General features: G+C 37.8%; 2 protein-coding genes across 3 annotated transcripts in view; one reads left to right on the forward strand and one right to left on the reverse strand.

The window, feature by feature from the left end:
- PRKG1 (protein kinase cGMP-dependent 1) overlaps positions 1-20,497 on the reverse strand; it is a 1,179,828-nt gene that overhangs the window by 518,220 nt on the left and 641,111 nt on the right. The window lies entirely within an intron of this gene.
- CSTF2T (cleavage stimulation factor subunit 2 tau variant) lies at positions 2,641-6,418 on the forward strand. Its single transcript, XM_045853743.1, has one exon. It carries the CDS (start codon positions 2,720-2,722, stop codon positions 4,631-4,633), a length of 1,914 nt encoding a protein of 637 aa, XP_045709699.1. The 5' UTR covers positions 2,641-2,719; the 3' UTR covers positions 4,634-6,418.

The following is a 20,497-nucleotide window of genomic DNA, read 5'->3' on the forward strand; positions in this document are numbered from 1 at the left end:
TTTGCGCCCAGGGTATCTGCAGTGTGGGATCAGCATGTACAAGCTGTAGTAGGTCAGCATTAAAGCAGCAATAATTTTTTCAAGAACATTCATCTCAATCTCATACTTTATAACAGAGTTTACTAAATTTAGTTTGGCCCGATACAAATGAAAAAAAAAAAAAAAGGCAGAAAGGGGTGGGTGGAGGTGGAAGAAGATATAATGGGAAAAATACAGTTCAAAATAAACTTTTATTTTATTTAAAAATGAAAAAAAAATAAACTATTTTTTTAAAAAGCAAACACTTCAAGTCCCTTTGTTTAGAGCAATGATTCTTAAAGTTTGGTCTACAGACCGGTGGCATCAGCACCACCTGGCAACTTGTTAGAAATACAAATTCTCTACTCTCACCTCAGAAATGCTGAATCACAACTGGGCAGGAGAGGAGAGGAGACCCAGCAACCTGGCTTAAGCCATGGCTCCAGGTGGCTCTGATGCATGCTGAAGTGTGAGGCCCACTGGGTTAGGTACTATCAGCAGCAATAGTAAAGAAACCACCAGGCAAGCGGTGCAAACTTTTATAAACTTTATAATTTGTTCTAATAGCCTATTACCATCCTCATAATTACTACATTTAACATATACACAATTACAAACATAACGGATGTCTAAGTTGTCCTCTACATAATGTGTGTAAAAAAGCCATGGCTTCTCTCTGTAAAGAGAAGGTAGGGAGAAATGACAAATGGACTTGTTTTTAGTTTTCCCAAATGATCTCTTTTTCAACTCCCTTCACCCCCGTCTGCCTCCAATGAAAGAATCAGTGGGAAAAATATTATTAGCAACCACTATTCTGTTTCTTTTGACAGAGCAGGAAGATTTTACCAGGTGATATAAATAAACCTCATTTGCATATATCAGTTATCACGTGTCTTGAGTAAATAACTATGCCCAAGCCTGTTTTAAAAAACAATGAAAACATTTCAAGATAAATGGAGGCTTTGTCTTATTTGCAGCAAAACCCTCGTGGTCATTTCAGATCTATGCATTAAGCTATGATACACACCCAAGATACATAACACAATTTCTGATGAAACTTAAAGTTTCATAATCCCTGCAAAAGGCTTATGTAGAATAAAATGTGGAATTAAGACTCACACTGCTGCCTCTGGAGCAGTGTGGGCCATAGACATCATCCATATACATAATTTTAATTTTCCCAAATAACCATATTTTAAAAAGTAAAATTAGTAATATTAATGTTAAATAATATTTTGTTTAAACTTACATATTAAAAATACCACTATCACTTCAACATGTAAGCAATATAAAATTAATGAGATTTTACATTTTTTATACTGTCTTCAAAACCTTGCAAGTATTTTACACGTATAGCACATCTAAACTAAAATGTTAAATTTTAACTGGAAATACTTGATTTTTGTTTAGAGTGAATAAAATTTACTCATTAAAGTAGCCAAGTAAATACTATACCCAAGTTGTTTCAAACATACTGAAAAGTTTCCCGGTAGCCTAACTAAATACTAGTTTTTATGTTTACATTAATAAAAATAAATAAAAGTTTCAATTTCTCAATCAAGCTATCCACATTCTAAGCACTCAATAGCTCCAAGTGGCTAGTGGCTATCACATGGGGCAGCACAGCTCTGGAGCTATGACAGACCACACCTGGGTGAAAATTCTGGCTTTGCCATTTAGTCTCTGCTTAGCACATTACCTTGCCGTCTCTAGCTTCAGTTCTGAAGCCTGTCTGTGAAATGGTGGGGGCGGGGAGAGACCACACACCACTATGTATACTCAACTTCTGCCATCAAAACTTGCAGCAGAATAGAAATAACTAGTTTGCCCTTCGTTTTATGGAAGAGGTGGTGAAAATGTTGCATCAGTTTTTAAAAATCAGAATCAATATAAATGCCTACAATATAATAAATTTCATTCATATTCTGCAGCCATAAATACTATTTATTAGTCACTAATATTACTATCGATTAATTAAAGAAAAAAGTAATATTATCAATAGCTGACTGCTGCCTGCGCACGGAGAAAAACTAGGAAGGGCCTGCTACTACTTATCACCCGCGGTTGTCCTAAGGATAGATGGGGGCGGGGACAGAACTGGCACGCTTTGTTCCGCGGCAGTAATATTTTCCTAAACTGGAGCTATTACTTTTGTATTTTAAGGAGCATTTCCCAAATCTACTTTGAAACTACACTTTCATAAAGGTTACAAGAAACTGCTCTGTGAAAATACTTCTGTCAGAGTTAAAAACAAGCTGCCGCAACCAGCTTTCGGTTGGCGGTTTCCCGCGCCGGCAAACGGAAGCGAAAGCGCATCTGACGTCAAGAGTAAGGGACGGCCTCTCCTTGTTACCATGGTGAAGCTTTGCGGCCATCTTGACTGAGGTTAGTGAGCCGGGAGGTTTTCCTGGCGGGGGCGTAGTGGCGCACCACTGAAGTCGGAGGAATAAGAGACGATAAAATAATCAAGCATCTAAGTAAGAAGCAGCTGACAGAATCACGTCAGAATGAGGGACAGAAAGAATTAGCTAACAGATTGGGATGTAAAAGTGCAGATTCCGCACATAGGCGGAACGTTTTAAGTAGGCTTTTCAGGTTTCTGCACGGAATTGGAAAGCCACTTCCGTTGCTCAGCGGAAGCGTGGGTCTGAGGAGGACGGCTCAGAGGAGTCCGCTCGCCGCTGTGTGCAAAACCGGAATCATGTCGAGCTTGGCGGTGAGAGACCCGGCAATGGATCGATCACTGCGTTCTGTGTTCGTGGGAAACATTCCGTATGAGGCAACGGAGGAGCAGTTAAAGGACATTTTTTCGGAGGTTGGTTCTGTTGTCAGTTTCCGGCTAGTATACGATAGAGAGACGGGAAAACCCAAGGGTTATGGCTTCTGCGAGTACCAGGACCAGGAGACCGCGCTTAGTGCCATGCGTAACCTGAATGGGCGGGAGTTCAGCGGCAGAGCGCTGCGGGTGGACAATGCTGCCAGTGAAAAGAACAAGGAGGAGTTAAAGAGCCTAGGGCCTGCAGCGCCCATCATTGACTCACCCTATGGGGACCCCATCGATCCGGAAGATGCCCCAGAGTCAATTACCAGAGCAGTCGCTAGTCTCCCTCCGGAGCAGATGTTTGAGCTGATGAAACAGATGAAGCTCTGTGTTCAAAACAGTCACCAGGAAGCTCGAAACATGTTACTTCAAAACCCTCAGCTGGCTTATGCGCTGTTGCAGGCACAAGTAGTGATGAGAATTATGGATCCAGAGATTGCTCTGAAAATTCTGCATCGCAAGATACATGTTACGCCACTGATCCCAGGCAAATCTCAGTCTGTCTCTGGCCCAGTTCCTGGCCCCGTCTCTGCCCCTGGCCCTGGCCCTGGCCCTGGCCCTGGGCTCTGCGCAGGACCTAATGTTTTGCTGAACCAACAGAATCCTTCAGCACCTCAGCCTCAGCATTTGGCTAGAAGACCTGTGAAAGACATTCCTCCACTGATGCAGACCCCTATCCAGGGTGGAATTCCGGCCCCGGGGCCCATACCAGCTGCCGTTCCTGGGCCTGGGCCTGGCTCCTTGACTCCTGGTGGAGCTATGCAGCCCCAAGTTGGAATGCCAGGTGTTGGTCCAGTGCCTTTAGAGCGGGGACAGTTGCAGATGTCGGATCCTAGAGCACCTATGCCTCGTGGACCCATGACTGCTGGTGGACTGCCTCCCCGAGGACTGTTAGGAGATGCTCCAAATGACCCACGTGGAGGGACTTTGCTTTCAGTCACTGGAGAAGTGGAGCCCAGAGGCTATCTTGGGCCACCTCATCAGGGTCCCCCCATGCACCATGCTCCTGGTCATGACAGCCGTGGCCCTTCCTCACATGAGATGAGGGGAGGGCCATTAGGCGATCCCAGAATGCTAATTGGAGAGCCAAGAGGACCCATGATAGATCAGAGGGGTCTACCTCTGGATGGTAGAGGTGGTAGAGACTCTCGAGGAATGGAGGCCAGAGCTATGGAAACTGAGGTCTTAGAGACACGAGTGATGGAAAGAAGAGGAATGGAGACCTGTGCGATGGAAACCAGAGGAATGGAAGCAAGAGGCATGGATGGAAGAGGAATGGAGATACGAGGCCCTGGCCCCAGTTCAAGAGGCCCTATGACCAGTGGAATGCAGGGTCCTGGTCCTATTATGGGGGCAAGTGGTCCTCAGGGACCCAGGCAGGTCCCAAGCATTTCAGGAGTGGGAAATCCTGGAGCAGGCATGCAGGGAGCGGGCATGCAAGGAGCGGGCATGCAAGGAGCGGGTATGCAGGGAGCGGGCATGCAAGGAGCAGGCATGCAGGGAGCGGGCATGCAAGGAGCAGGCATGCAGGGAGCGGGCATGCAAGGAGGAGGCATGCAGGGAGCTGGCATACAGGGAGCCGGCATGCAGGGGGCTGGCAAGCAAGGTGGAGGCCAGTCTAGCAGTTTTAGTCCTGGGCAGAGCCAAGTAACTCCACAGGATCAAGAAAAGGCAGCTTTGATCATGCAGGTTCTTCAACTGACTGCAGATCAAATTGCCATGCTGCCTCCTGAGCAAAGGCAGAGTATCCTGATTTTAAAGGAACAAATCCAGAAATCTACTGGAGCTTCTTGAAAGGTTTTAGAAATACTTGGCAGTAATCTCAGAAAGTTTTCTGTAGCATAGAGAATGGGTGCAAAAAGCTGACCTCTGCACCCCCACAGTTTAATGATTGGGGTTTCCCTCCTGCCAAACCCCAATCTCATTTCTTGGCTTTTTTTGTTGTTTGCTTTGCTTTGCTTTTTACTGTTAATTAGGGAGGGGGGAAAGGGGAAGGAGGAGTGGTTCTGTTCACTTTAATTTACTGTAAATACACGAAAATAACTCTGAAAATGATTATATCATACTAAGTAAGATTACAAGGAATATGCAGCAATATTAAAGTGTCTGCCATATGTTAACTTCTTAAAAAATAGTAAAACAATGTAAAATCTGCACATAAAGACTAAAAGATAACCTGTTAAAAATGGTAATGTACCAACATAGTTTAAAATTTTTGGTTGTATAAGAAAATAAAGAAGTTTACCTCCAAAATATAACATATTTTGGTAAGTCATTTGAAATACAGAATCCTGTTTGGGGGCAGTAGAATGTTGTACTAGGTTAAGCATTGTTTCAGTGTTCTGAAATTATTTTGAAATGTTACAGTTAACAGGATAAATCTACACTTAGGTATTGGAATTGTTTTTCTAAAGCTATGCATCTGGGTGTGATGTTTCACTTATCTTATCCATTGGAGGCCAGCAGTATTCTGGCCCAAACTGAACATGATGGTTTTACTGGAACAGTTCTAGGATTAACCAGGTTATTTAAATCTGCTCTGATGAGACTCAGTATCTCATTCCATACCTTCCTATGTCTCAGTAGTCTGTAAATTCTAAATCTGAATCTGAGTTATTCTCTCATATCCTTCCCTAAAATCGGTGTCTAGGACCCAGTATATCCGGATGAATTATACACCACATTGGGCTTTTCATAAAAAGTAAAGGGCTTCATGCATAAAGCTCTGCTTGGTAACTAGCCTTCATATACAGATGATACCCATTTGATAAGTCAGAACCAGAAGTTAAAAATCTTAGCCTCACCAACATTTAACATACCTTTAGTTTTCTTATATTAACATCTATTTGTCTATTACCATTTTATCAGAATAACTGAGGCCCAGGTAGGTAGGCACATTCTTGTAGCCTAAATTCTCTGCTCAGTTGGTGGTTATTGCTTTTTATTAAGTTTGTAAAGCTATTTAGTTTTAGTATACATGCCACTGAGACATAGTTAAAAATCAGTGGGAAGGTCAGGCTTAGCACATTTCCATCAGAGCTACTACCTAATTTATTTGTAAGCCTTGAGGATGTGGACATAAGAAAATGTGTATCATAGAGCACTACTTAACAAGCACAAACACCTGAATATCCAGGTGATCTTACTCTGAAGAAAAAAAAACCCAAATACCCTGTTACAGAGGGAAAAATCTCATTTAATACAAGGAGAGAACTAAGACTTGGAAATCGATTTCCCTTTGCATGGTTTTACAACTTAAATGGGTAATTTACAAAGTTTTCATCCCTGAGCTGTTGTTTCCAGCTACCTGTTTTACTTCTGTATTCATTGTTCATACTGTTAATTTTCCCATGTTTTCTATATGCTTCCCCTAGATTAGAGGGGATAACCTTTACTTGTATGATAGTTCTGGATAATACTCATTCACAGAGTTTGTTTGATTACTTCAAAATTACAGTTGCTTTATCCCAGAGCTTTCACTGAAGGACTCTAAACTGAAAACCATTAAATGTTAAGCTCTTTGTTGTAGTAAAATCTCTGCATTGTTTAATGCAGACTTAATAAAAAGAATGCACAATATCTGATGTTTATTTTTAATGAATGCATTCAAGTGATCTAGAGAGATCCATGGGGACATTTTCTTTTTTTAATAAAAAAGAAAAGAAATTGCAGGAATGGATGGGAATCCCTTTCTTAGATCCATTATCTATAGCTACACAATTGAAATAACTACAAAGACGTTATTCTATGGTTGGTATCAGTAGCAACATCTTGGTAGATACTCAGATATTAGGCTTCCTTTGGTTCACCACAGAGAACTCTGTAGTCCAGGATCATCCTGTAAGTATCTTCATAACTGCTGTATCCCAGGATCACCTTATGTTTCTTCATTACTGACAGCACTTTTGTATTATGATGTGCTATATTTACTTTTACTTTATATTCCCCATTCTCACTTCTAATAGAGCAGGAACTGTGAACACAGACTGTCACTCATTTCTGTATTTATTATAGCAAAAATCACAGGTGGGAACGAAGAACAAAACATATCAGAGTCCTAAGGGGAAAAAAAGTCCCATTAAGAGCACATACATTTCTCTCCAAGGGATTTAGATTGCACACAGGCCAAATGAGCTATAACAACTATTTACATTAGAAATTAAATTAGAAATAGATAGCAATCTCCTTTACTTTGGTAAACCTAATAAAATAGGTTATTTCTTCTAATTCACTGTCTGACTTTCCCAGTATTGGTGTAGAGTATAGAAACTTCATGTCAATAGTGAAGAATATAAGCAATGTGTGTCTGCTACAATTAGCTTGTTTAAATATTTTCTTTTTGGTTGGCTACAACCCTGGCATCCTGCATTATCCCATATATGGATAGACTACAAATGAAATCACAAATTCATAACAGTTAAAGATAGTGGCATAAAACTGATTTGCAAATACCTCTTGATCAGTACACGTGTCTCAGGAATAGGAAATGATGATTAGATTTAGTAAGTGCCCACTCACTAGTTCTTCCCCTCTTGTATTATTAACATCAAAATGTGTCTTACTGTCTGATGATGCCCTTGTTTCAGGACTAATGATTTTGGGGTATTCAGTAAGATATGCCAATGTGAATCTCAGGTGAAGGAAGCCAGATTCAAGTGAGATTGTATATGACTTTTCAACTAACTACACTTTTCAGAATTCTAATGGCAGAAAAACAAAGAAACAAAAAACTTGATAGCTTTTTTTCTTCACTATAAAGCTTTTCTTTTTCCATGCTGTGATGGGGCATTAACTAAACACATGGAACCTAATTTCCTACGATGTGTCGGGCATTTTTCTTAGGTCTGATGAGGTCTAAGGATAATTATCTGCAACAACCTACTGTGGCAGAGAGATTGAATTGTCAGTTATATCTCAGTCTTCTCAAAAGAATATGTCAGCATCTGCCACTTTATAGTGTCAGCTAATTTGGACAGACTTCTGGTTGGTGCTTGCTTTTCTCATCAGGCTCCTGGAAAGAATGCTCAATAGTCAAGAATTTCTTAAGGAAATTAATATATTTATTTAAAATGTTTTAATATTAAATATTACTCATGGTATAATATAGGATATTAGTGTATTATGCAATATGCTAATATATTTCATATATATATATTTCAGGTCTTAATCAGATTTTTAAATATTTTTATGTGCTTTTTTTCATCCTGAAACAAAGTTGATTCCATTGGTTGGAAATTCAGTCTCACAATTTTTCATATCACTGATTTTTTTTTCATGAGATATGAGACATTTTTTTCATGAGATATGAGATATTTTTTCATGAGACAAGAAGAAACTAGCATGTATCTTCTTGTTCTTTTTCCACCAAGATATACATAATTTGTCACTAAACGGCATGTATTTAATCAAAACTGACATTGAGATAGCAAGGTAAAAAAATACATAAAATAGTAAAGTATTTGCCTAGAAAAATAAATGATGTTCTGATTAATAACTTTAAAACCAGGGTTTGATTTAGATCCCAAAGGTAGGTTAGTATAATGAAGAAATTGAATAAAATATACCACATTCTCAATCATAATTGATTATATGATTCAGTATATATAAAATGCAGAATCATTTGAAATATCATTTGAAAATATAAAATCATTTGAAATCAAACTCATGCATCACAAAATGGTGCCTTTAAAAATTGGTCAATTGAAAAAATCATATCTACTTGATTACTTATGTGTGATCTTATTGCAAAAATAGAATGGATAATCTCTTGGGCATCAAGAAGTGAAACCAGCAATTCCACCCCAAATTATTTTCTCTAATTAGCTGTTTTCATCAGAATTTTATCTTACTAAATTACTGATCTCTTACATAATTTACTGTGAATACCTGTGAGCCAATTAGTAGGACCTGTAAGCCTTGGATTGTTCCCCTACCTCACCTTGCTGTCTGATTATGAAGCAACTTGTACCTATGTAGGAATCTGAATGTATTCAACCCCGGATAGTCCACAGAAGAAGATACAACTTTTATAACTTCTGTTCCTGGTTTTCTTTATCTTAAGCAGGGGTGTCCAACCTTTTGGTGTCTCTGGGCCACACTGGAAGAAGAGTTGTCTTGGACCACATATTAAATACGTTGTGACATATAATCACAAAGAAATTTCATAATGTTTTAAGTAAATTTACAATTTTGTGTTGGGCTGCATTCATAGCCATTCTGGGCTGCATGAGGTCTGCGGGCCGCAGGTTGGACACTCCTGTAAAAGGTTTACTTTAATAACATTCAAAACATGAGATATCAAAAATTGTATGTTTGATTAATAATGTGATGCAAAGGCCTATATTGGCCTTGCTTGGTACATTAATATTCCCAAAATTATATTCTATATCCCAAATATTCTTGTTTATATGTTAATATAGCAACATAACTAAGAAGGACTAAGAACATCGAGAGACATAATATGTCAATAAATACATTTCCTATTTTTAGGTAATACTATATCCAAAATGATTTCATCTTTGTACACTTAGCAGAGAAAAAGATCCTCATCTATTGTAAGAAACACAATTTACATTACTGAAATCTAAAATCACTTTATCCCCCTGCACCCCCAGGTGAGTTTTGTCAAAAGTTTTATCCTGTAGAAGCTTTAAATATCTTTGGACCATGAACCACAAATCTGTAGCCTGTGCATCAATGAAGTCTGCAGGTATGTGTTGTTGGATGAGCCCGAGTTTCTCAAAATTTTTGAATCTGAATGGATTTAGGTGCAGCACATATTCTCCAATTTGGCCACAGGCTCAGCCTCTCCCTGTGTCTTATATTAGGTTTGATTCACATGATTACTTGCCAGTCCTTGTAATATATTGAATTTACAAATCCTGCTTTTATACTATAAAAACACAGCTATTAGATTCAATTGACATTTTGAAAAATGTGAACTAGAAAAATGGTCAAGGAACTGATTCAGCAGTATTTTTCTGCAAAATCAACAAACCAAACAAAAACCCAGAACAAACTAAAACAAAAAGAGATATATGGCATTTTAAAAAATGTATAGCTTTCCATGACATGTACCAGGCAAAAGAAAGTCCTGGTTTGCTAATCCAAATAACTACCTTTCTCCCACAAATCATCTGCATGACTAATAAATATTAAACCAAAATGTTAACATTTTACTATTCAAAAATAGATTTATAAAATGAGAAATATGCCCTGGCTGGCGTAGCTCAGTGGATTGAGCGCGGGCTGGAAACCAAAGTGTCCCAGGTTCGATTCCCAGCCAGGGTACATTCCTGGGTTGCAGGCCATAACCCCCAGCAACCACACATTGATGTTTCTCTCTCTATCTCCCTCCCTTCCCTCTCTAAAAAAAAAATAAATAAATAAAATATTTAAAAAAAAATAAAATAAAATGAGAAATATATGTCATATATAAGCAATATTAAATGCTAACAGCTCTAGAATTGATGTGTAAATTCTATACATATATGTCAATTATAGATATATATTATACATAGTAGAACAGAGTAATTTTTATCTGTTATTAACTAAAGACCTAAAAATAAAGAGCCACTATATAATTTCCACATAGCAATTTGTAGAAATACTGATTTGTCCACATACTGATGCGAAAAAATAAATAACCTTAGTCAGATCATGTCATTCTCTTGTTTAAAACCCTTCATGGCTTACATTGCTCCTGGAATAAAATTCCAAATCCTCACCATGTCCTATAAAACCCTAAGTAATTTAGATCTTCCCTATACTAATCTCACACCTTACCATTGGCCCGCTGACTCCTGGCTAGCTACAATTACTTTGGGCCTAGCTTCATTTTCTTGAATTTGACAAATCTCATTTTCACCCCTCGGCTTTGTCCTGGACAGTTTCCTTTGCTCTTACCCCACTCTTTCCCCAGGTTTTGAATGGCTAGTTGATCTCTACTCAGGTTGCAACGTTTATCACTTACTCAAAGAGGCTTTCCTTGAACACCTTGTTTAAAATGGTCTCCCCATGCTCTCTCATTTTTGTTTGTTTTTAATTAGTAGCTCTCTTACATGAGCACAGCTTAAACATTAATCCATGCTTTTGCAAAGTATGTTATATGCACAAGACAAACTTGATGACTGGCATTAATGAGTTAATCTTTATTATGCCCAAGTCACATTTATTATGTCAATTTTGTTCGTTCCCAGATATATGTTGTGTACTTATTACTATAATGTGCAGATTTTTGTATAGCCATGAGTATATAGATGTAAATAGTATGTGTGTATATAGGACATATGATTACAAAAAAAGGTTATTTCTAAGAAAACCATGCTGACAGTATATTGGTCATGTCAACTGTATTTGTAAATCAGTTTATACCAACCAATTAGTGCAGTATACCAACTGCACTAATTTTTCTAATGCATGCAGTGATAGACATGTATTAACATGAGCATGGAAAAGGGGTTATATCTATGAAAACTATGTTGAATGTTTTGAAAACACTGACAAAGTTTGCGTGGCTAAAAAGGAATAGCTGTTAAGTTTCGTAGGAACAAGATAATAGAAAAAATATTCAACAGCAATCTTCAACGTATAGGTACTCATATTACTTTGTAAGTGTCTAAATCTTTGCTCCATTTTAAACAAAGTTTGAAACTTGTAATCATAATGAAAACATTATGTAAAACCTTAAATTTTCTCTGAAATTTTTCAGTATTGAAGGAAAAAGTCCTTGAGGAAGTTGAATTTGAACATTTGTACTGTCACAGTTGTTTTCCTTCCCTGTCTACGAGGATTACCCAGGAAAGGCACAGACATTCCTCCATCCTAGTTCTCCTCCTTCCCCTCCCCATTATATTATATGCTGAAGGAACCTGAGTGTGCTTTAAACTGTTAACTCAAACGTGGTGCTTGGACCATCAGAGTCACAAAAAGGCCCACCCCAGATATTCTGAGTCAAATTTGCATTTTAATAAGATCTCCAGGTGATTTAAATTCAGACAAAAGTGTGAGAAGCACATCTTAAAGCTAATCCTAAAAGAAATGGAAAAAACAACAAGGAGTTTAACAATTAATGTCATTATAAATAGAAGGGATTTTTAATTTACCCAAATGGCTACCCCTCCATTATTACATAAAGTCAAGAACCGGCAAAAACTCCTACCTCTCTGAAATAAATAAAGGAGACAGCCCCTCTATTGGAAGCCATATTGCAAAAACAAGCAAATAAACAAAAATTCTGTTCCTTCACAGATAATTTAATGAACATTAGGCTTAGTAGGATACTTAACATAAAACACTGTAGCTGAAATTGATTTTGTTTTGGAAAAATCATCTGAATTTGTATTTAGTCTATGTTACTTTTTTTTTCTGGGGTGGAAAGGAAGCTGTGTCAGATACATTAGAAACAATACATTTATACTCATTATTACAAATCAAAAATTGTTTCAGACAAGCTGTAAAAATTCTCTCATAAAACCTGGACTGTTTTCCAATCCACAAATCTTATAATTTTCTTGATAAAACATATTACCATCTAGTCAGGAATGCTGACTTCACATTGGGGTATTATACTTCCCTTTGTAAATGTCTTGAAATGACCGAGAAATATTTCCTAAATAACTTCACACATCTTATCAGGTAGATAAACAGAAGAAATCTTGAAATTACAATATTAGCATGGTACTTCAGTGAGAAGAAAACTTGCAATAGAATTCTGCTGCTAAATATTTTTTAACCTTATCTAAATATTTTTATGCAACACACACACACACACACACACACACACACACACACAAAGAACCAGTATAACAGAAGCAGTTAACAGTATCTGCCCAGCATTTGTACTGTTGTTTTCAGTAGCTTTATTGGAAGTGATATCAAAACTCTATACTGCAATATGAACCAGATCTGAATTAAGGGTACAAATTAACCAAATCAACATTTGTAAATTAAGCAAATTAGGATTTTTTTCCTTAAAGAAAAGTTTACACTGAGTTTAAGTGATTGAACTCAAATGTTTCTAGCAAACAATTTAAATTCAATCAAGGCCTTTCAAATGGTGACATCAAAGCCTCATCGTGAGGCTGTGAAAATGACCTTGGAAAATGTCTCACTGTCACATGTATTCAGACTACTTGTATTCTAGTTCTTAATTTGGGACATTGTTTGCCTAGAGGGGAAACAAAATTGGCTTAATTAGAATATTTTGAGAATCAGGAGTGAGATGATTTGTAGAATGTTGATTGGTGGGGATTTAGTTGTCATTGTTTTCAGATAAACACAGATTAGCAATTTTCTCCCCTAGCGCATGCTTCTGCTGGGATTTACAAAATAGTTGAGCCCTGAGCAATAATAATATTGGTTTAATTGCCCTAAAACTGCCCCTCCTGAGGAAGTAGAGCTGGATTATCTTGGGGAGAGGAGAAAAGAGGCTTTTCTGCATCTTTTGTCCTGTCTTTCTTTCACCCAGGCTTGTTCACAAGGAGGGGGAAGATAGACGAGCTTGCTAATGACAGCCAGGGCCAGCCAGGGTGGGATTGTGGAACTGATCTGTCCTGGCCAACACCGTGGTGAAGTCCTGCAGGTTACCAGGGTTGGAAAGTGGTGTTTCAGCATGAATTTACTCTTCAAGGGGATAGAGGGAGAAAAAGGCGGGCAGGGGAGACAGCTTAAAAACATTTTTTACTAAGTGTCCCCAAACCACAGACATGCTCCAGCCATGATCATGGCTGCCACATCAAGCAAGTAGTGTTCCCTCCAGTTCATCTTCAGGCACCCAGTGTATCTTTTGGGTCTTACCTGCCATACCTCTAAGGGCTTTCACTTTGTCTTAATAAGAAAAAAAAAGGAAAAAAAAAAACACTTGCATTGATATAGACATGAAATATAGTTTTTAAAATTATTTTTACTCAAATTGGCATTTTTATTTATATAGTGATCAAATATTTTGAATTGCTGGAAGGTGTCTATATTAGTGGAATTTCCAACATTAGTCACAAGATTTAGAGGAGGAGAGATACTTGTATTTAAGAGAGGGTGGTAGCAAGGGTATTTCAAGTGCTTCAAAACTACCACAGTTTCAATTGTTAAGTTCCGTGCCCTCTTCTAGAAGGTTGGGTCATGGTTCATATGTAAAAGCATTTATCAAGAACCTACTGAATGCCAGGTACTTGACATAGATCACCTCAAATTTCACTGAAGTCTGGAAGCAGTATGAAAAAATATGCCCTAGTTTGCCCTGAACCACACAGCTTATAGGAAGTAGAGGCACCACTGAGTCTAAGTTTGTCTGACTCCCAAGCCCTTACTCTCTGCATTATACCGCTCTGCTTTAACAAGGAGACAGCTGGTATAACAGTTTTTATATTGGGGACTGAATGTGGAGGAACATCAGGCACCATTTTCACCGAGTGAGGAAGTTCATCATGGGTCTATAAAGAGATGATTTGTAGGCAACAGTGAAAGATTTATAGAATCAATCCTTGGCTCTTACATTTTTCTTTTCTTTCTTTTTTTTTTTTTACTCCCAAGAACCAACTAAACCTAGGATATGAGAGAATTGATAGAAAAAATAACAATAGATTATTTATAAGAAATCTATAAAACTAAATATTTTCTTCTGGATAGTTCTAGTAAATTTCTAATTTAAACAATCATATGATCTATTTTTCCTATGATCTATTTTACATTGTTATTAATATATAACTTTTGTACTATAAAATGCACTCATTTTAAATATATAATTTGGTGTTTTTAATATATTCAGGGTTGTGCACTATTAGCACAACCTGAATTTAGAACATATTCATTGCCCACAAAAGGAACCCTGTTCTCTTTAGCATTCACCCCCCACTCTCTGCCCTCCCCGTTTGGCCCTAGGCAACCACTGATCTGCTTTCTGACTCCGTAGACATTCTGAGTATCCTATATAAATAGAATTTAAAATGTTGTTTTGTGACTAGCTTCTTTCGTTTGGCATGTTTTTAAGATTCATATGCTGCAGCATCTATCAGTACTTTATTCCTTTTAATTGCCAAATGATATCCTATTGTATGGCTATAGCACATTAGTATCTATTCACCACTTCATGAATATTTGTATTATTTCACATTTTGGGGCATTACGAGTAGTGCTGCTATTAACATTTGTGTGCAAGTTTTTGTGAACCTATACGTTTCATTTCTCTTGGATATATATGCATAGGAGTGAAACTGCATCATATGATGACTCTATGTTCGCCTTTAGACCTGTCAGACTATTTTCCAAAGTGACTGCACCATGTTACATCCCCACAGCAAAGAATGAGGGTTCCAGTTCCTCCAGATCTTTGTAAAACCTCGTTAATTTCTTTCTTTACTACAGCCACACAAGAGTGTGTGAACCTGATGTCTTCTTGTGGCTTTGATTTGCATTCCTTGAGGGCTAATAATGTTCAGCATCTTCTCATATGCTTATTGGCAATTTGTATATCTTCTTTGGAAAAATGTTTGTTCCCTGTAATTTATTTATTATTAACACAATTGTTTGTAAATCCAGAGTTTCTGTTTTAGGCAACCAGATTATCAGATGATAAAAATCTCTAAAACTTGAAAGAAATTATTTCTTTTGTGATTTAAGACCTGATTTGAAATAGGAGTCATCAATTCCAGTAATAGAAATGAGGGTTTTCAATTATATTCTCATATCCTTTGGAAATAAAAGGTAATAATTTTCATGGTTTATACATGTTAATGGGGATCAGGACACGCTAACCAAAACATGGTACCTTGGCATATTGAATACTTTAAGCTAAATAAGTTTGAAAAAAGGCAGAAGCAGAAAGACCACTCTGAGCTTCTGCTGTTTCTCTCCCCTAAAACAGGTCATAAAACCTTCCCTGTGAGCATTGCCTCCCTGTACCAAGGAAAGGAACATTCTTATCTCTGAAGATAAGGAATACCCCAAAGAATGTTGGTGAACAGGTCTTGCTAAGTTTCCCCAATTTACTGCAATTACCTTACACTCCTTAACCTATAGCATTCCCTAGTTGTGTCCTCTTCATCAAATTTAGCATAGAAGTACTCAGGCCTGTTTCTCAGGTCTTCATTTCCTTAGGAAGGCTCCTGTGTCATGTAAACCTTATATTAAATGAATTTGGTTGTGCTTTTCCCCCCATTAATCTGCCTTTGTCAGTTTAATTTTCAGATCCATCCAGGGATCCAATGAGAGTCAAGGAAAATTTTTTCTCTTCTACCCTATGAAGACATTAGTTGAACCTGAAGGGAATAGAGGATGCTTTCCCAGGGAGGCCTTACAGTGTTGTAATAAAGGGCTTGGTCTCTGCTTGTGTTCAAATCCTGACTCTAGCAGTACTACCTCTGGGACCCATTCCTATGCCTCACTTTCAAATCTGTACACTGAGCTAACTACCGTCTGGGGTTGTTGAGAGAATTGCTTGATAAATCACTTTGCACCATGCCTGCACATAGTAAACTTTTGATATGTGATATGTGCTAGATATTACTATTATTCCTTAAAAAATAAAGCTGTGGACATAGAAGCCACAAGAGCAACATGAAAATGTGAGCCAGCTGTTAATTGCTCCCTGCATGCTGAAAGAGGGAGATAGAGGATGGAAGGACTCGGCTCAGCTCTGAGGACCTCCACTTCAGGAGAAGAAAGAAAGGACCCCCAAGAGAAGTCAATTACAGGAAGAAGAGGCATTTTAAACTAGAGTCTGTAAAAAGACCATAGGGTCTGGGCAGGGAAAGAGAAAGGTCATCATTCTCGTTTACCACGTTCCTTATATTTCCTGATGTGGTAAAGTTGTTTTTTAAACAAGAAAACATATAATTAAAAGTTTGCAATGGTGAAGGCAGTCTTATGTTGAAAAACCTTCTAACAACCAATTCTGTTTGACCCAAGAGATTAGTAGCTCCTGAAATCCTGTGAAATGGTATCAGGGTTTTATCTAGCTTGAACTTTATGACTTACATGTTTTGATTTCCGATAGCTTTGTCTAGTACAATAAAGGACAGATTTTCAGAAATGTGTTTCCTTTTATCTAAAGCAAACTTTAATAACCCAATATAAAATTCGAGAAAATATTCGCACTATTTGTTGTGATGTTGTCATATATTATCAGGTGCATGTATCTTTTTTAAAAAAAAAAGATTTTATTCATTTATTTTTAGAAAAAGCGAAAGGGAAGAAGAAAGAGAGAGATAAACATGTGCAAGAGAAACATCCATCGGTTATTTCTCACATACCCTGCAACCCAGGCACGTGCCCTGACAGGGAATCAAACCGGCAACCTTCCCATTTGCAGGCCAGCACCTAATCCACTGAGCCACACCAGCCAGGGCTGTATATTAAGTGTTTGTTCTACAAATGAAACATTCCTGTACAACTTAGCCCTTCATGCTTTCAAAGATGGTACACACCATCCTATTGTATCAATTAAAAGCTTCAGAATAAATGTACCAAAATATTACGATTTACTTAATCCTCATGTAGTATTTTGTGTTTTACATATTTCTAGTGTTTCTAAACCTGACTTAAGAAAATGATCCTACAAAATTACATATATTGAGAAAGCTTTTATGAAACTCACCCAGTTTAAGTGAAGAGTGTTAAAATAACAAATCCTACAATTATGCTTATTTTTACCACAACTTGGAAACTACTACAATACTGAATTACACTGAAATCCAAAGTTACAGATTTTTTTGTTGGTAGTGGTGTAATGAGAGCTTTATTAAAGAACTCTTAATGAGTATCATTTTTTTAAACATTCACTTGATATTGATTTAGTAAAGGCTTTTTGGTTTCTATAAAGAGATTTATGTAAAACTATTCATCATGTTTTGGAGAGTATTATGATTACTGTACTTCTGCTCAAAATTTTAGTCATTAAAAGTAAAAGCAAAATTGGTAAATTTCCAGTTTGTAAACATGTTACTATAAAATTAATTCAAATCTAATATTCTTTATGTGGCAGCTACTAACTACATGTGGCTAATGAGAACAAATTGTGGCTGATTTTTAAAGTTTATTCACATTTATTTAATTAACTGACTGATTAGTTGCCATATGTGGCCAGTAGCTAGCCTACTGGGTAGCAAAGATGAGCCAAACGCAACTGGACTCTATACAGAGGAGGGGTTCTCACAACTGACTGCGTATCAGAACCTCCTGATTCTGAAAAACGGATTCCTGGGCCTCGTCCCCAGAGATCCAGATTCGAGTAGATTTAGGATGGTGGTGGTGGTATATTTTAGGAAGATTTATTTTTATTAATTTATTTTATTACTTTAAAAATCCTAATCCCAGCCACACTTGACCATTAGAAATACACAGATGCTCGGTATGTATTCTGTTCCCTCGAACAAAAGGTATAGTTTACATACAATCTACTTGTTTTGGTCAGAAGCCAGTCCAGACCCTCCCTGTCCGTGGCACCCCTTGCCATTTGCTTGCTAAGAGCCTCAGAAGGGCAAGAGCAGCTTGTGAAGCTAGCTGCATTGGTGTCGCCTTTTCTATTTGCTAATGACTGTTAAGTTAAACTTTGAGAACATGCTGAGAAAGCAAGACCTATTTCTTCATGAATCCGCTCAGTTCTTTATTTTCTAATTAATGTCTTATCAAACTGTGCCACAGTGAGAACAAAAGACCTCTCCCTGATCTTGAATCCTCTCTTCCTTTTCTTTTACTCAACTCACAGAGAAGACCATAACATTGTTCAGACCCTATGCTGCAAGATTAAAAAAAAAATCTCATATCAGAGTTTGACCATGATACAGAAATATAGAATATTCTGTGTCCTTTTCTCACCTATGATCCTGCCCAATTTCCTCTTCTTCCAATTGGCAAGTTAGGGTTTTATTAAAGATGTAATTAACATATGCATAAATATTAAGGTTATTTCTCTAAGCTGTTTCCAAAAGCTATTTTCTCTCTGAGAACAAATAGATGATGAGATCCCAGGTTCTGCCCCAGTGACTGGCATTATCTATGGACATCATGGCAGCTGAGTCTAATTATAGCTGGGGGTGGCCTTCTGGAAGCAGAGAGAACTGTAGTTACTGTCATATGAGTGCATGTTGTTGCTTTCTCAGAGCCTCTTGGGAGTGTGTTTATTAAGGTGCAAAACCTTCACAGTTCTGTTGTGGCACACTTGTCCCAGGCATTCCCGAAAGTGTACTCTACCCTTCTGACAAAACACAAAAATACCAAAGCCTTTACACACTGCATTTGTAAAGAAGGGACAGCTGAATAATACATCCTGCCCCAAAGCATTTCCATTTTAAAATCTGAAAAATGCACTGAGAGATCTAACCAGAGGAATACCTGTGAATGCTCATCAAATAAATAAAACATGCAAGAGTGTTCATAACAACCAGCAAGCCAGATGCCCATCAACAGCAGGGTGGATATACTGTGGTGTATTCATTCAATGGAATAGTAGGCAGCAATAGAAATGAAAGAAACACAACCAGGTGCAAAAACACGCCTGTGGGGAACATAATGAGCCAAAGAATCCAGGCATAAAAAACTCTTATCTATGAACAAAAACGGGCCACATAGTGAATCTGACAAGTTCAGGGGAGGACTGAATGGCAACCTTACAAATTCAGAGACTTACAGTAAGCACACAGAATAGTCTGACTTCCTAACTAAAAGTGAATCATGGTGGGTGCTCACGTCCTAGGCTGACACCTTCCCTGACAAATGTCAATCTTTACCTTAACTGAGCTTGACCATTGTCTTTTTGAATCTGCAGTAGCATACCTTTGGAAAGTCAGAGGTAATATCTCTTTTCCAGCCCCTCCTCGCCCCAGCAGAATCTCCCCACCAGAACACGAGACCGCAGAACCCCATTGTTATTTTGTCCCCTGAATTCCACCTCTATGTGCTGTAAGTGTTAATTGTTAATTATCCTATACCCACCAGTGTAAAAGAAGTATTTGTCCCATCATTTTAGTCTTTGTCCAATCTCAGAGATTTCTTGGCTCTGCTTTCTTCCACCTCCCTAATCTACCACCAGTTAATTTTATGTAACCCCCCCTGACAGCTTCCCCTTTGATTCTGATGTATAAAATAAGCCCTGAAACTGCCATTTTCTGGAGCATTTTTTTTTCAATCTGTTGAGATCTTGCTTCCCAGCAATTGTTGTCAGTTTGGCTCAGATAAACTCACAAAAATTCTCTACAGGTTTGGATGTTTCTTATGTCAACATGTTGAATGATTCCATTCCCAAAGCAGAACAATATAATCTGTGGTATAAGGAGTCAGGACCGGGCTGTCTTGCGAAGAACGGGAGAGAGAACTATTGGAAGTGGACACAGGAAGGGCTTTCAGAGCTCAGATGGTGGGAGTCACACAGGGGTGTTCACTGGGTAGTATTTCACTGAGCTGTACTTTTCAGCATGTTAAATTTTAATAAAAAGTTTAAAATCGCTTTGAAGCTTATTTAATTCAGAATGATTCTTTGATTACATGTGCCTCGAATCACTGCCAGCAGATAAGAAAAAGAGAATAGACAACTTAGATTATTGAGATGCTTGCCATTACTGTAAATAGGTGTCGTCGCAGAAACCTCGGCTCACTTGTGACCACAGGAAACAGCACAACAGTGTTAGGCAGCGGGAAAAATAATTCAGTACTTAAACATTTTTAAAT

Source organism: Phyllostomus hastatus, unplaced genomic scaffold, assembly GCF_019186645.2.
Source record: "Phyllostomus hastatus isolate PE091 unplaced genomic scaffold, TTU_PhHast_1.1 phas_scaffold_1066, whole genome shotgun sequence".
Taxonomy (NCBI): domain Eukaryota; kingdom Metazoa; phylum Chordata; class Mammalia; order Chiroptera; family Phyllostomidae; genus Phyllostomus; species Phyllostomus hastatus.